At 33.5% G+C, this 15,870-nt stretch overlaps 1 protein-coding gene across 1 annotated transcript in view; it reads left to right on the top strand.

The window, feature by feature from the left end:
- The window catches only part of LOC127711396 (trafficking protein particle complex subunit 11-like), a 57,480-nt gene that overhangs the window by 26,648 nt on the left and 14,962 nt on the right, over positions 1–15,870 (top strand). The window contains exons 22-24 of the mRNA XM_052217427.1: positions 207–259; positions 4,185–4,276; positions 11,535–11,594. Coding sequence (XP_052073387.1) covers positions 207–259; positions 4,185–4,276; positions 11,535–11,594 — 205 coding nt within the window. The remainder of the gene's footprint in view (positions 1–206; positions 260–4,184; positions 4,277–11,534; positions 11,595–15,870) is intronic.

Genomic DNA, 15,870 nt, shown 5'->3' with positions numbered 1-15,870 from the left:
CACTCAACAACTTCCTGTTTACCAAAATATTTGGGCGGGGGTATCATCAGTGAGCAGTAGCTCACAGTTTCACTTGTTCATTTATACTATATTTGTAAAAGAACTGCTTATATTCAACAGCAGTTGATTTTTAGATTTTGTCCCATCTTGAAGTTCCTAAATTTTGATAGTTTTACTTTATTTGCATGAATTTTAATCATTTGCAGGTTAACTTTTGGTTTAAAAGACCAGAGCCAGAATACGTCAACTGAACAAACAGGTACATGTATAGTTAGCAAATTTGTAAAGAGTAATTTACATGTCAATTCATTGCCATTAAAATGGATTTCCCAAATATTTATGTGAGCATATATTTTTTATTTCTTGGGCAGATTTATGCAAGTTTGCCTAAGATTTTTCCACCAAATTAGATCTTGTAGCAATTAAGAAATTCTTGGGATATTATTTGACATACATAGATCTCTCTCATTCTGTTAGTATTTTCATACTAGAATCTATATTTTGCTAAATATTCTTTTTTACATATACTAAAGGTGTAGTAATTATTATGATTTTTATTGTCGAGCCTTCGACTTTTGTCGAAAAAGCGAGACATAGCGATCCTACATTCCGTCGGCGTCGTCGTCGTCGTCGTCGGCGGCATCCACAAATATTCACTCTGTGGTTAAAGTTTTTGAAATTTTAATAACTTTCTTAAACTATCCTGGATTTCTACCAAACTTTGACAGAAGCTTGTTTATGATCATAAGATAATATTCAAAAGTAAATTTTGTAAAAAAAAAATTCCATTTTTTCCGTATTTTACTTATAAATGGACTTAGTTTTTCTGCCAAGAAACATTACATTCACTCTGTGGTTAAAGTTTTTGAAATTTTAATAACTTTCTTAAACTAACCTGGATTTCTACCAAACTTGGAAAGAAGCTTGTTTATGATCATAAGATAGTATCCAGAGGTAAATTTTGTAAAAAAAAAAATCCATTTTTTCCGTATTTTACTTATAAATGGACTTAGTTTTTCTGCCAAGAAACATTACATTCTCTCTGTGGTTGAAGTTTTTGAAATTTTAATAACTTTCTTAAACTATCCTGGATTTCTACCAAACATGGAAAGAAGCTTGTTTATGATCATAAGATAGTATCCAGAAGTAAATTTTGTAAAAAAAAAAATCCATTTTTTCCGTATTTTACTTATAAATGGACTTAGTTTTTCTGCCAGTTAACATTACATTCACTCAGTGGTTAAAGTTTTTAAAATTTTAACAACTTTCTTAAACTATCCTGGATTTGTACCAAACTTGGACAGAAGCTTGTTTATGATTAAAAGCTAGTATCTAGAAGGAAAATTTGTTAAAATTTTGTTTGATTTTTTCCGTATTTTACTTATGAATGGACTTTGTTTTTCTTCCAGTTAACATTACATACAGTCTGCAGTTTAAGTTTTTAAAACATTTATTAGATTCATAAACTGTCCTGGATTTTTACCAAACTTGGACAGAAGCTACTAACAATCAAAAGATAGTATAGAGAGGAATATTTTTATTTATTTTTTTCCTCATTTTTGTTGAGCCTGTGATTAACAGCAAAAGTAGGCGAGACACTGGGTTCCGCGGAACCCTTACGAATTTTTTGCATAAATCTCTCACGAAGTTATGGATTGTTTAACTTTTTGTAAAATTTTGCAGAGATGGCACATGGTTTTTCCAATTAACTACTTTTTTTTATACGACCGCTAAAAAATTTTTGTGGTCGTATATTGGTATGACGTTGGCGTCGTCGTCGTCGTTGTCGTCGTCGTCCGGCATCGTCCGAAGACACATTGGTTTTCGCACTCTAACTTTAGTTTAAGTGAATGGATCTCTATGAAATTTTACCACAAGGTTCAATACCACAAAGGGAAGGTTGGGATTGATTTTGGGGGTTATGGTACCAACAGTAAAGGAATTAGGGGCAATAAAGGGGCCAAAAATAAGCATTTTTGTAACTTCCAGACATAACTTGTGTGTTAGTGTATGGATCTCTCTGACATTGTACCACAAGGTTCCATATCACAAAAGGAATGCTGGGATTGATTTTGGGGGATATTGCCTCAAAATTTTAGGAATTAGGGGCCAAAAAAGGGGCAAAAAACAAGCATTTTTCTAGTTTCATGACAATAACTTGTGTGTAAGTGTATGGATCTTTCTGAAATTGTACTACAAGGTTCCATATCACAAAGGGAAAGCTGGAATTGAGTTTGGGGGTAATTGCTGAAACATTTAGGAATTGGGGGCCAAAAAGGGGCCAAAAATAAGCATTTTTTTAGTTTCCAGACAATAACTTGTGTTCAAGTGTATGGATCTCTCTGAAATTGTACTGCAAGGTACCATACCACAAAGGGAAGGCTGGGATTGATGATGGGAGTAATTACCTCAATATTTTAGGAATTAGGGGCCAAAAAGGGGCAAAAAACAAGCATGTTTCTAGTTTCAGGACAATTACTTGTGTGTAAGTGTATGGATCTTTCTGAAATTGTACTACAAGGTTCCATATCACAAAGGGAAAGCTGGGTTTGAGTTTTGGGGTCATTGCCCTAAATGTTTAGGAATTTGGGGCCAAAAAACACATTTTTCTAGTTTCCAGACAATAACTCACGTTCAAGTGTATAGATCTCTCTGAAATTGTACTGCAAGGTACCATACCACAAAGGGAAGGCTGGGATTAATTTGGGGGTGATGAATCATAAGGTGGTTCAAAAAATTTGGGGGGGGGGATTTTTTTTTTTTCCTTTTTTTTTTTCCTTTTTTTTTTCTTTTAAAATTTTCCATTTTAAGTTGGTTATTTCTGATTTATATTTAAAAGCAAATAATAATGATATGGTAGGAGATACACACCAAACAGGATGTGTAAATTATTATATAATAAGTATTGTGCAATAGCAAGAAATTTTCAATTGCACAGTATTGCACAATAGCAAGAAATCTTCAATTGCACAGTATTGCGCAATAGCAAGTAATCTTCAATTGCACAGTATTGCGCAATAGCAAGAAATATCCAATAGCACAGTATTGCGCAATAGCAAGAAATTGTCAAGTGTACAGTATTGTGCAATAGCAAGAAATATTTAATTGCACAGTATTGTGCAAAAGAAGAAAATTCATATAAATTGCTTATTTCTTGACCAATTTCAATGGGGTTTTTCTTCTTGAATTCTTGGGGTTCTTTAATATGCTGAATCTAACCGTGTATTTAGTTTTTGGATTTTGGGCCCCGTTTTTAAATTGGTCCACATTGAGGTCCAAAGGGTCCAAAATTAAACTTTGTTTGATTTCATCAAAAATTGAATTATTGGGGTTCTTTGATATGCCGAATCTAACTGTGTATTTAGATTCTTAATTTTTGGTTCTGTTTTCAAATTGGTCTACATTAAGGTCCAAAGGGTCCAAAATTAAACTTAGTTTGATTTTAACAAAAATTGAATTCTTAGGGTTCTTTGATATGCTGAATCTAAACATGTATTTGGATTTTTGATTATGGGCCCAGTTTTCAAGTTGGTCCAAATCAGGGTCCAAAATTAAACTTTGTTTGATTTCAACAAAAATTGAATATATGGGGTTCTTTGATATGCTGAATCTAACCATGTATTTAGATTTTTGATTTTTGGGCCCCGTTATCAACTTTGTCCACATTGAGGTCAAAAGGGTCCAAAATTAAACTTTTTTTGATTTCATCAAAAATTGAATGGATATTGGACCATAATAGGTGAATGTCCAATTTAAAATTTTTAAGTTCTTAGACCACATTCATTCTGTGTCAGAAACCTATGCTGTGTCAAATATTTAATCACAAGCCAAATGCAAAGCTGTATCAAGCTTGAATGTTGTGTCCATACTTGCCACAACTGTTCAGGGTTCGACCTCTGCGGTCGTATCAAGCTGCGCCCTGCGGAGCATTTTATTTTATCTCTGAAAAGGTTTATTTATGACATTCGTTGAAATTTTACATTATTTATGTTAAGAAAACCCGACAATCTATACACACTGTTAATTGATCCAAGATTTACTTTTAGTAGGGCATTAAGTAAATTTTACTGGTGTGAAACAAAAGGCATTTGGTTCTTAAGTCGAAAGATAGCAATCCAGCAACATCAATAACCTGTAATTATTACTGTTACATTTAGAAACATGTACTGCTTTATTTTTTACAGCTCATATAAGTATGGACAAGGCAGAGTATGATGGTAACGTGGAATGTCAGAGAATGGCAGCTAATATAGGTGTTGTACAGGCAGGTAAAATGGTAAGTTAATTAAAAATTCTCCATTAACCTTACCTGATGGGAGGGGAAGGGGGGTCTAAACATACAAATTTGGGTACAGATGTCAGGCTGGGTTTTAAAAAACATATATTAATTCTCGCTAAAATCCCTACCCATTCATATATTTCATAAAAAATCACAACCCATTTATATATATTTCCCAGCTGTTATGACATCGTATTTACATGTTAACCATATGGGATCATTCATATAAATAGATAAAATGATCAGAACATTGTTTGTACTGACTTTATAACAGTAGATGAACATTTATGACCCATTGGCATTGCAGCGTCAAATAGCACCCCATTGATATCAGGGGCGTAGCTAGGTATCCAATTAACAGTAGGCACAAATTGCGGCAGGGAGTGTGGGGGCCGATCAAGGCCCCCAGCAGGTCCAGGGCAGGGCCCTGTTAGGGGGTTCAGGGGGTGCGAACGTGTAGGGTGCAAACAGACTTTGGGGGCGAATGTGTAGGGTGCGAAAGTGAAAGAGGGCGAACGTGAATGGGCGCGAACATGTTTTTTGGGCGAACAGACCCAGATTCGGGGCAAAGCCCCCTACGGAAAACGGTTTTCAGCATTTTAGTTGCAAAATTTTGTGTACAAAAAAAACATGAAAACTGGTCATTTTATCATGATAATATACATGAAAAAAAAACGAAGAAATTATAATATACATAATTTAACAATTACATTTGACTGATGAGTTAACCGGCAGTACAATCGGAAATATATAAAAAAAGATATTTACAATATACGCATTGCCCAGCGTGGATCAGCGTAGCCCTTTATTAAGCAGCACAACCTGTTTAGTATTTTCATATCTATTCCTTTCTGATTGAGGACAGGGCTTCCAACATTATTTTTAGCCAGCCGGGCATTTTATATATTATCCCGATTTTAATCCCTTAAGACTAATTAAACAAAAGGCAATTATGGTAATCAGTTGCCGAGTTGGCCATCCCAATGTTTGGCATAAAAAAAACGATATTAAACTTTCTGTGATTCAAATTCAAAGTTCTGACGTAAACTGTTAAATTGGCAGTGCATCATTCGAAGTGTGCAACAATAAATTACATCAGCGTACTTATATTTGCCTTAGACTCTTTATTTGTGTGAAATAACGTTGTCAAAAACTTTACTTTCGTTTTTAAATCTTATACCGGATGTTATCTTGACAATGGTAAAACATGGACCAGAGACGGATACGTAAATTCCGTGTACGTTTGCAAAGCATGAATGAGTGGAAGTAGCTCCTTCTACGTTATTTCTTCAAGAAAATAATCGAAATAAACGTGAGATATGGGTATCAATGACAATTTAAGCATTTTTTGAAGAATTAGGATGCATTATTAAATTTCACACCTGCGCACATGCGCACACATGTACTAGTTCAAACAGAGACATGTCTCTAGTACAAACAACGTGTTTATGACGATGTTTCATTTTCACCTTTTTAATTTTTTCATCATATCATATTTGTAAACGTATTTCTGATAATTTAAATCTTTTTGACTAAATTAATTAGATGCAAACCGCTGAAATGTAAGAAAATAACTTTGAATAGACCGATCAATGTCCGGTTCAAAATAGTTTACCTGTCACCTGAACAGGTAAATTTCAGCTGTTCGACAACTAATTAGCCTTGATTAAAATGAGAAGGTATTAAAGTAGGGGTTGTTTTGATAGTACTTAATGATCATGTCACTTTTATGACCGGAAATGTGTGGCTGTTAAAAGCAAAACGTTCGGTCAAAAAGATCGCGAATTATGTTAAAATGACGGTCTCTTAAAGCCTTGAAAACTAAAAAGTAGATGACCGTTTCATGCTTTGCCCAGTCGGACTTTTACTGGACATTATACAAATGTCCGGCATATATGACCGTTTTGGAAGCCTTGATTGAGGATAATTGATATATACGTCAATTTATAGTACACATTGACGATCCTACATTTAAAAGAAACCTTCACCATCCCCTGGCTACACAAACACATACACACACAGTCAATGCCTCATGCAGAAGTTCTTATCTGTTCATACTATCGAACAAAATTCAAGAAATTCATATTTCCTTATATCCTGTTCTGTAAAATCCCTACCTGCTTAGGAACTTGAATAATTATGGTCATTAAACGTAGATCTGAGAGTACTCGAAGTTACTGAAAGCTATTTGTTTGATTGATTGATTGCTAAATGTCCAGTGGCAAATAGTTCATGCATGTTCAGGACAAAAACAAATTGACTATAAATACAACTTTTAGCTAGGTACTGTAATAGGGGTCGCCCAGGATGAAGGTCTGGAAATTTGGAAACGCCATGCATTGGAAAATGAGGCTTTATTGGATAGGAACAGAAATTTTGCCTTTCAGTAGACCACCTACGAACCCCTCAAAGAGTTGTTGCAAGTTTCTTAACGGGCATTCTCTCTACACAAGGCATTAGATTTAACGTCCCCATTCTGACCAGACTTGACTGCGTATTTATACATCCTGCACAGCCAAACGGACAGCTTACTTTGGCAAGGGTTTTATTGTAGGTCAAATGAAGACCATGTGGAAAGCTAGTTGAAAGCCAACAACAACTAATTAAAAAAAATCATGTGTCTAAGTTGAGGTCCATTCAAGTATTTGTTGATAGTAGTGAAATGATGTGAACCAAAATTCTAGTTTATAGTTTTTATATAAGGGGGAATATCTATCCAATACTCCATTCACTAAGGATGATAGACTAGTGTACACATGACATTCGATAATTAAAGAGTTTTAACGACTTCACTGGCGTGCATCTACAGATAACGTTGTTTATTATTTTTTTTAATAAAAAAAAAATATTTGTGAAAAAATTATGTGTAGGCACGTGCCTAAAGAGCCTAATGGCAGCTACGCCCCTGGATATATTGGACATTCCAAAAACGTGCCATATCAGTGGCACATCTTTTTATACCTTTATATAAGAAGAGACCTACCATGTGACCTGCTTATCAGAATTTAAATCATTTCAAGAAGAAATTCAAATAAGAAAACACAGAATTAGAATTGGTTGCTCGCAGTAACTTCATATTTTTTTCAAAATTCTGATTGTTTGATAAGTTAGATAATAAGGGAACGACCAACTTCAAAAGTGGAGGGGGTTTATGGTTTTTTCCTGAAAAAATATTCTGATCCCCAATTTGATGGAAAAAAAATATTGTGGTCAAGCAGATGACAAAAAAAGATATTCTAAATCATGATTTTCCCCATACCTTATAGTGTTAAATTTTGAAAAAAATAATTTGATTGATAGCGTTGAAAAACTTTCAAAAAAATGTTTGTGCTTTGTGCGAAAAAAAATTTCTGACTCAGACAAAAAACCATAACCCCCCCTTGAAGTTAAATGGTTGCTCCCTAAGTGTTGTATCATGTGTACAAAAATGATAAAATTTGTTGGATCTGTAAGCACCTTTGATACTGAAGCTTTATAATCCTAATCTTTATTATCATGAAATCCTAACTGTAAATACCACCAAAACTTTTCTTTTGTCCTAAACACATACCATCAATCTTTATAGATAGTGAAAACTACAGTAGAACTAGTTTTTGTTTCGCCTTGACGGAGTCCAAAAACGAGACATAGGTATGCTGTTTCTGGCGTCGGCTACGGCGGCGTCAACAATGTATTAGTTTGTGATTAGGTTTAGTTCATGGTGAACCACTTGTGGTAGGTCAATGATATTTGGTATGCAGTTGTATTAGTATTGGCACATCTCATTACCATGGAGATTATTTGGCCCCGCCCCCTCAGTCAAGGTCTATTGACTTTGAAACTTTGCTTAGTTTACATGTATTAGTTTGTGATTAGGTCGGTTTATGGGGAACCACTAGTGGTAGGTCAATGATATTTGGTATGCAGTTGTATGAGCATTGGCATATCTCATTTCCATGGAGATTATTTGGCCCCGCCCCCTCATTCATGGTCAATTGACTTTGAAACTTTTGCTTAGTTTTCATGTATTAGTTTGTGATTAGGTCAGTTTAAGGGGAACTGTTAGAGTTAGGTCAATGATAATTGGTATGCAGTTGTATAAGCATTAGCACATCTAGTTTCCATGGAGAATATTTGGTCCTTACCCCTCAGTCATGGTTTATTGACTTTGAAACTTTTGCTTAGTTTACATGTATTAGTTTGTGATTAGGTCAGTTTAAGATGAACTGCTAATGTTAAGTCAATGATATTCAGTATGCAGTTGTATGAGCGTTGGCATATCTCATTTCCATGGAGATTATATAACCCCACCCCCTAATTGTGGTTCATTGACTTTGAAACTTTTACATAGTTTACAAGTTAATGTTTGTGTTTAGGTTTGTTGAAAGGGAACGACTTATGAAAAGTCAATGGTATTTGGTTTGCAGTTGCATTAGCATTGGCACATCTCATTTCCATGGAGATTGTTTAGCCCTGTACCTTCAGTCATGGTTCATTGACTTTGAATATTTGCATAACTTACATGTTAAAGTATTGCTATTTTAATTTCAACATTTGCATTATCAAAATAACAAATAAGCGAGACATATCTCTGTGTTAACAGTTTATTTTTCTTCTATTATATGATGGCTCAACTGTTATATATAGTAGAAGTAGTTCCTTACCCAATTACATATTCATACAACAGCAAGGATATGTATGAGACCTGTATCCAATATTATGTATGCCTGTTAATACAACAGACACATTTACACATCGACATGTCGACACATAAGACACATAGACACATCGACACATCGACACATAGACACATAGACACATAGACACAAAGACTGATCTCACACATCTATATATTTCACTTTGACACAGTCTACGGGGCTAGATTGCTCTTTGAATCAGCCTACGGCGCTAGATTGCCGTTTGACACAGCCTACGGCGTTCTATTACCTTTTGATCATAACCCTAATCATAAACTTGAATCCTAAACCTACCCTTACCCTTATCTCTAACCCTAATCCTAACACTAAATCCTAACTTTAATCCTAAATGTGACCCTAAATCCTAACCCTGGCCTTGGACACTAGATTACCATTGGACACAGCATACTGCATTAGATTTCTATTTGACACAGCCTACTCCAGTAGATTCCCATTTTACACAGCCTTACAGCGATAAATTTCCCTATTACACTTGCCATGGTGCCAGAGGACCCTACATGCCAAAGTGGCACAGCACAAGGCATTATATTGTTCTTTGTCAAAGCCTAGCTATGGCGACAGATTGATCATGACCAGTGTCAGTGTGTCTATGTGTTAATATGTCGATGTGTCAATATTTAGATGTGTCGATGTGTCCAGATTAGCCATTAAATGTAATGCCGATTCACTAATTAATAATGTGCTAATGAGATCTATTTCTTCCACATTCTCCAGTTGATCCTAGAGTGAGAGACCCATATTCGCCGCATAATTCGTTCATTTCCACTTACATCCGACCTACATTCGATTATTTGGAACTTTTTATGAAGGTTTCAGAAATTTAACTATATGAAAAAAATGTTTGATAAAGAAATTATCTTCAAAACATTGGTTAATTGTTCTAAAAACGAATGCAAACTCAAGAGGAAATCAAGTTGTTCGTGTACAATGGGGGACACATTTTCACCGCAATGTATGATATGACAATCCTCCTTATCCTGGTATATTATAAAAACAAATGTTTGCAATTACATGAATTAGCTTGAGAAATCATTCCTATCCGATTTTTCTCACAAATATTTACTTTAAGACTGCGCATGATTGCCATATAAATCTTACATAATTGCCAAAATCATTTAAAGACACCTGCGTATTTCTCAATATGTGCGAATAACCTTGAAAATGGGGTAAAGAGGAATATCAACAGTTGTAGTAACATTACAAAAAGCCTTTACCATCTATTTAGACAAGTATTGGGTAAAGGCACACAAATTTTACAGAAAAAATAGCAAAACTGCGAAAATGTGTCCAAGGCGAATATGCGCCACCCACTCTATATGATTAAATAAGTAGGAGACAGAAAAACACAATTTCAACCAAAAAAAAATATATATTTGCTCTTTGTACTTAATTCTTTAGATATTTATGATGATGTTACAATTATATAAACCAAGGTTTTTTTTTACTGTAAATTTATAGTACTGGCTAAAACATAAGCCATATGTTGTTATTAAAAACTCGATATCATATGGAAAATAGGTACCATTATGAAAAATGTGCCGTTATCATTATTAAATCAATATGATTGCTTATTTTCTACTTTAAGTTTATGGTTATTATACCCCCGCTTTAAAAAAGTGGGGGTATACTGTTTTACCTCTGTCTGTCCATCCGTCCGTCAGTCCATCCATCCGTCATTCTGTCCTTCTGTCCTATGAATATTTTTCGTCGCATCGTTCTCAGGAACTACAATACAAGGATTTCTGAAATTTGGTTTCAGGGTTTATATAAGTCAGTTATATTGTGTGATGTGTTTTCAGATTCATCACTCAACAACTTCCTGTTTACTGAACACTTGTATCATTTTACACATGATAGCCAAGTTGAAAATTTTTGTCACATTTTTCTCAGGAACTACAATACAAGGATTTCTGAAATTTGGTTTCAGGATTTATATAAGTCAGCTATACCTTGTGATTCGTTTTCAGATTCATCACTCAACAACTTCCTGTTTACCGAACACTTGTATCATTTTACACATGATATCCAAGTTGAAAATTTTCGTCACATTTTTCTCCGGAACTACAGTACAAGGATTTCTGAAATTTGGTTTCAGGGTTTATATAAGTCATCTATACTGTGTGATGCGTTTTCTGATTCATCACTCAACAACTTCCTGTTTACCGAAATATTTGGCGGGGGTATCATCAGTGAGCAGTAGCTCGCAGTTTCACTTGTTGTATTTACTTAATTCAATACATTAATTAGTTGATTTTACTGTTAATATATTTAAATCAAATTAAATATATAATATAAGCGCTTCCAAACTTCCTACTTAATAAATGCAATATATAATGTACTCGTATTCATTAAAATTTGCAAAAATCTGCATTTAATTTGTATTAATTACTGCAAAATCTGCACATGGCTTACATCTTTCCCTGTATCATGAGTATAGTTGATATCTTAGGTCATTCTTTTGACAAGATATATTTAATGCTGAGAAAATAAAATCCAGGAAATGATCACAGTTGATCGGTAGTTTTGTAAAAGTAACTGTCTTTTTCTTCTTATTTTAGTCCAGTAGAAAGATGTACATCAAGAATATGCAGACAGGAAGTAAAACTGTTTTTGTCAAGGTACTTTTATACATACTTTGATTGGATAACTAAAGCCTATTGATGTAAAATTCCTATAATTTTAATTTGGGACTATTTGGACAAAGACCAAAACCAGCTTGAGGTATTGTGATTTCAGGTGTGTGAGCTGGTGTGGAAAAATAGCTACCTAATTTTTGTTTCAACCCAGTTCCCTAATAAAGCTTCACAGAAAAATTGCAAAAATGTTTGAAGTTGTGCACCTGCTATTATTTAATTGTTTGAGGAATTTCTCATATTTTAACAGATTTGGAAATTTAGTCATTTTCAGCGAAATTTACAAAAAAGATGGTACCAGTTTTATGTATTTAATCCACTGCTCCTTCAGTTTTCAAACCAGATCCCTGACACTTAAGTGCCAATCTGCATAAGAATCAGGCAGTGGTAAAAACATGACAAACAAAAACCCACTCAAGTTGACATTATTTTATGTTCAAAATGTATAATGGTGCACGTATATAACATTTGTTTCCTTTTCCTGTTCTGGTATTTCAAGATATAAATTTGTTGAAATGCACTAGAAATTAACAATTAAGGGGATGTAACTTTGTAATGTGCTATCATTCTAAACAAATGTTATCTAGAGATTTCTCGAAATACCAGACACGCAGAAACAAAAGACCTACCATTTCTAACTCAGGATGGGGGTAACTTCAAAATAGATGGTTAGGTCAGTGGGTTTTTTTTTGTCATGTTTTAAAAATTTTCAAAATTGCCTGATTCTTACAAAGACTGGCACTTAACTGAAAGATTGCACTTTTTTCAGTTCTTCCATCTCTTGCTGTGCTCAGTATAAATAATTTCTGTACTGCTTGGGCTATAATGTTGTAGAAAATTTGTTCATGTAAAAAGTGAAAAACTTATTTGAAATTTGGACCAGCATGAAAAAACATGAAAAAGTCGATTTTATACCGAGCATGCTAGCCATTTAAGTGATGAAAAATTTCAACTTTTTCACTTTTACTTTTTATCAATAAAAAGGCTAAAGGTTTGATAATTTATCAAAGAGTGACAACAGCTTGATGACAGATAGGCCAGTTGTCATGTATTCAATCTGATCTTAGCTAGAATAGGATGTACTAAGTATAATACAAAGCATATCAGAGAACATTTAACCCAGGAGGTCAATATGACAGTACAAACATGTAAATTATCAATATTTAAAAATGTACTTGACATTAGTTATCAGATTATTGGATCACACTTTTATAGATATCTATATTCAGTGATAATTATATAATATTTTATTTTGTCCAGTGATAAGCCTAGAAATTTAGAGGACTGATAAACCTCATTGACTTCCCTTTTTTATCAAACATCCAACAAAATAACTTACATATCTTTACAAAATATGTGATGAACCCATGATATTGAGCTAATAATGCATTTATATTTATGCATTATTAAGGGGCAAAAATGGGTATAAAATATTTCTTTCAAAGTTTTTAAAATCAGGGGGAAAACACATGATTGTTACTTTTCATTCCAACTTTTCTTGTCGTCAGTTAAAAAAGTGTTGTTGTTGTTCTTTACAAAGAAACCATATCTGTTTTATCTGTTACCTCTGCCTTTAATAATTCATGTTAGAATTGATGACAAACATTTGGTCTTTTGTTTGTGTTTACATATACATTTGTGTATTATATGTATTAAGAAAATTCTGTAGATTATTTTTCAAATTTTCTGAAATACAAAATATCAGTTTCGAACGGACAACAAAAATTGGCAAATCAACTATAGCAATTTTCAGTCTGTAAACTTAAACATTTGTATGTCCTGTCTACAATAGCAGGGGCATTATGTTTTCAGATCTGTTTGTCTGTTGATTTTTTATGCCCCCGCCGCAGAGGAGGGGGCATTAAGTGTTACCCTTGTCTGTCTGTATGCCCGTCAGTACGTCTGTCTATGTACATTCCAGAATTATTTTTCGTTCTCTAACTTTACATTTGCCTCAACTAAATGTTATGATTATGAAACTTATACACAATGCTTATTACCACAAAACACAGATCAAGTATGAATTTGGGTGGCGTCACTTTTACCGTTCTAGAGTTATGCCCCTTTACAAATGGAAAAATTGGTGAATTTTTCGTTTCCGTTCTCTCACTTAACTTTGCCTCAACCAAATGTTTTGAAACTTAAACACAATGCTTAGAATTTGGGTGGCATCACTTTTATCATTCTTGATATTTCATATTTTCTCAAATACAAAATATCAGTTTCGAACGGACAACAAAAATTGGCAAATCAACTATAGCAATTTTTAGTTTGTAAACTTAAACATTTGTATGTCCTGTCTACATTCTCTCCATTTATAATGTTATATGCAAGCTGGGGCATCATCTGTGTCCCATGGAAACATTCTCAATTTGTGCATCCTGTTACAGGTTAATGTTTTGATTTAAGGTGGTACCAAACACCTTGACTAAAATTAATTTGGCTCCTTTAATTTTCATAAAATTTTGACAAAATATATACTTTGACCCTTTGACAAAAATATATAAATTTCAAAAAACTTGAACCACACACTTTATCAGAAAAATTTTATTGGATATATAGCAGTTTGACAAACACTAATTCTGATCATTGAGAAGCTTAATATTTCCTAAACAATAGAACATGATTAAAACGTTCAGCTGAATTTTAAAGAGTTATCTCCCTGTATTGTTATGTACCACCTTAAGGTAGTTTACCATTAAACTAAGGTCACATCAAACTGAAACTTAGTAAATTTGTTCATTTTGACATTACCTTTTTAGAATATATGCCAAATTTGAATTTGACCCAGATTTCATGTTTTACTAAACGAAAATGTGATATTGCTGGGCATGTTGTCCTATGGTTATATATTCTTGTTTTTCCTTTGTTTGATAGGTATATTTTATGAAGTCAGAAATCTGCCTTTTCATTGGCATACATATCTGTAAAATTTTACTATAATATATTAGCTCATAGAATTTTTAACAAAATCAAATTTTACTGCCTACTGGCTTTAGATTATAAACTATGATATGCTGAATGAAAAGCAGTATTACCAGAAAATTAAATTGAATATGGACTATAAATAAAACAGGAAGAACGAAATGTGAACCTCATACTTTATCAGAGATAAAATTCATTTGATATTGTTATGATTTAGTGTGCTGTTGTCATTGCGATTTTTGAACTGTCAGTTTCGAGTTGGACAATGGCTTCTATCTCAGGACATGAAGCTCAGTTCCCAATTTGTTCACAATGTAGGAAAGAAAAAATAACAGATTGGTATTGTAAAACTTGTGAATTTTCAATGTGTGATGACTGTGAAAAAATACACAGTAAAAATGAGGATGGGAAAGCCAGCAACCATGAAATTAAGTGTTTGGGAGATTTGGAAAGATGGAGACCAAACCTTGTTGATATTTCTTGTCATAACCATAATCGATCTTACACAAATCATTGTCTGGAATGTAAGGAATCTGTTTGTCCAGAATGTATGTCAGGGCAACATGGAAAACATACGGTCCAGACCCTTGATCACTTTTATGAGAAAAAGATGGAGGAACTCAATCAATTAAAGACTCAGTTTGAAGAGGATATTTTGCCTTTGATATCTGACAAAATCAATGCTTTGAAATATTTAGATCTATTTTATGCAGAAAAGAATGAAAATGAAAAGAAAAAATTATTAAAACACGCTGAAATGTTGAAGAAGGCATTGAATGAGTATACCAATAAATTAGAAAATGATTTACAAAACGATTTGGATAAAAACAAGCAAAACATTTCAGACAAAAGGTCAAAGTTGAAATTATTTGAAAGTAAATGCAGATTGAAATTGAAAGAAATTAAAAAATCAAAATCAAAAGATAATATAGAAGACATTAGAATCGATGCTGAAGACATTTCCGAATTCATCAGACAGTGTGATCATGGAGTAGATTTTCCACAGGAAGTTAGAACTTTTTATCCAGGGGAGATAAATGATATGACACAAATTGTGGGATCAATGCAGTGTAACAAGATACCAATGGAAGCTGAAATTCAGAAAAGCTATTTGGATATGCTGCACAGGTACATTGATAGTAAGAGCTCTTTAGCAGCAACAGAGGATGAGATTTGGATGGGAGATAAGTTATGTGTGTTTGAAATGAAAACACAGAAAAAGTTTAGAACTATTGCAGACATAGAGTCTGTTGTAGATATTGCAGTTTCAGAATCAAAGGATTTACTCTTCATTTCAAGAAAAGATGCTTCAGTTCAGATGAAAAACTCAAAAGAT

This window comes from Mytilus californianus, unplaced genomic scaffold (assembly GCF_021869535.1).
Source record: "Mytilus californianus isolate M0D057914Y unplaced genomic scaffold, xbMytCali1.0.p SCAF_8, whole genome shotgun sequence".
NCBI classification, from domain to species: Eukaryota; Metazoa; Mollusca; class Bivalvia; order Mytilida; family Mytilidae; genus Mytilus; species Mytilus californianus.
The sequence above is the reverse complement of the archived record's forward strand: the minus strand, read 5'-3'. Positions and strand labels throughout refer to the sequence as shown.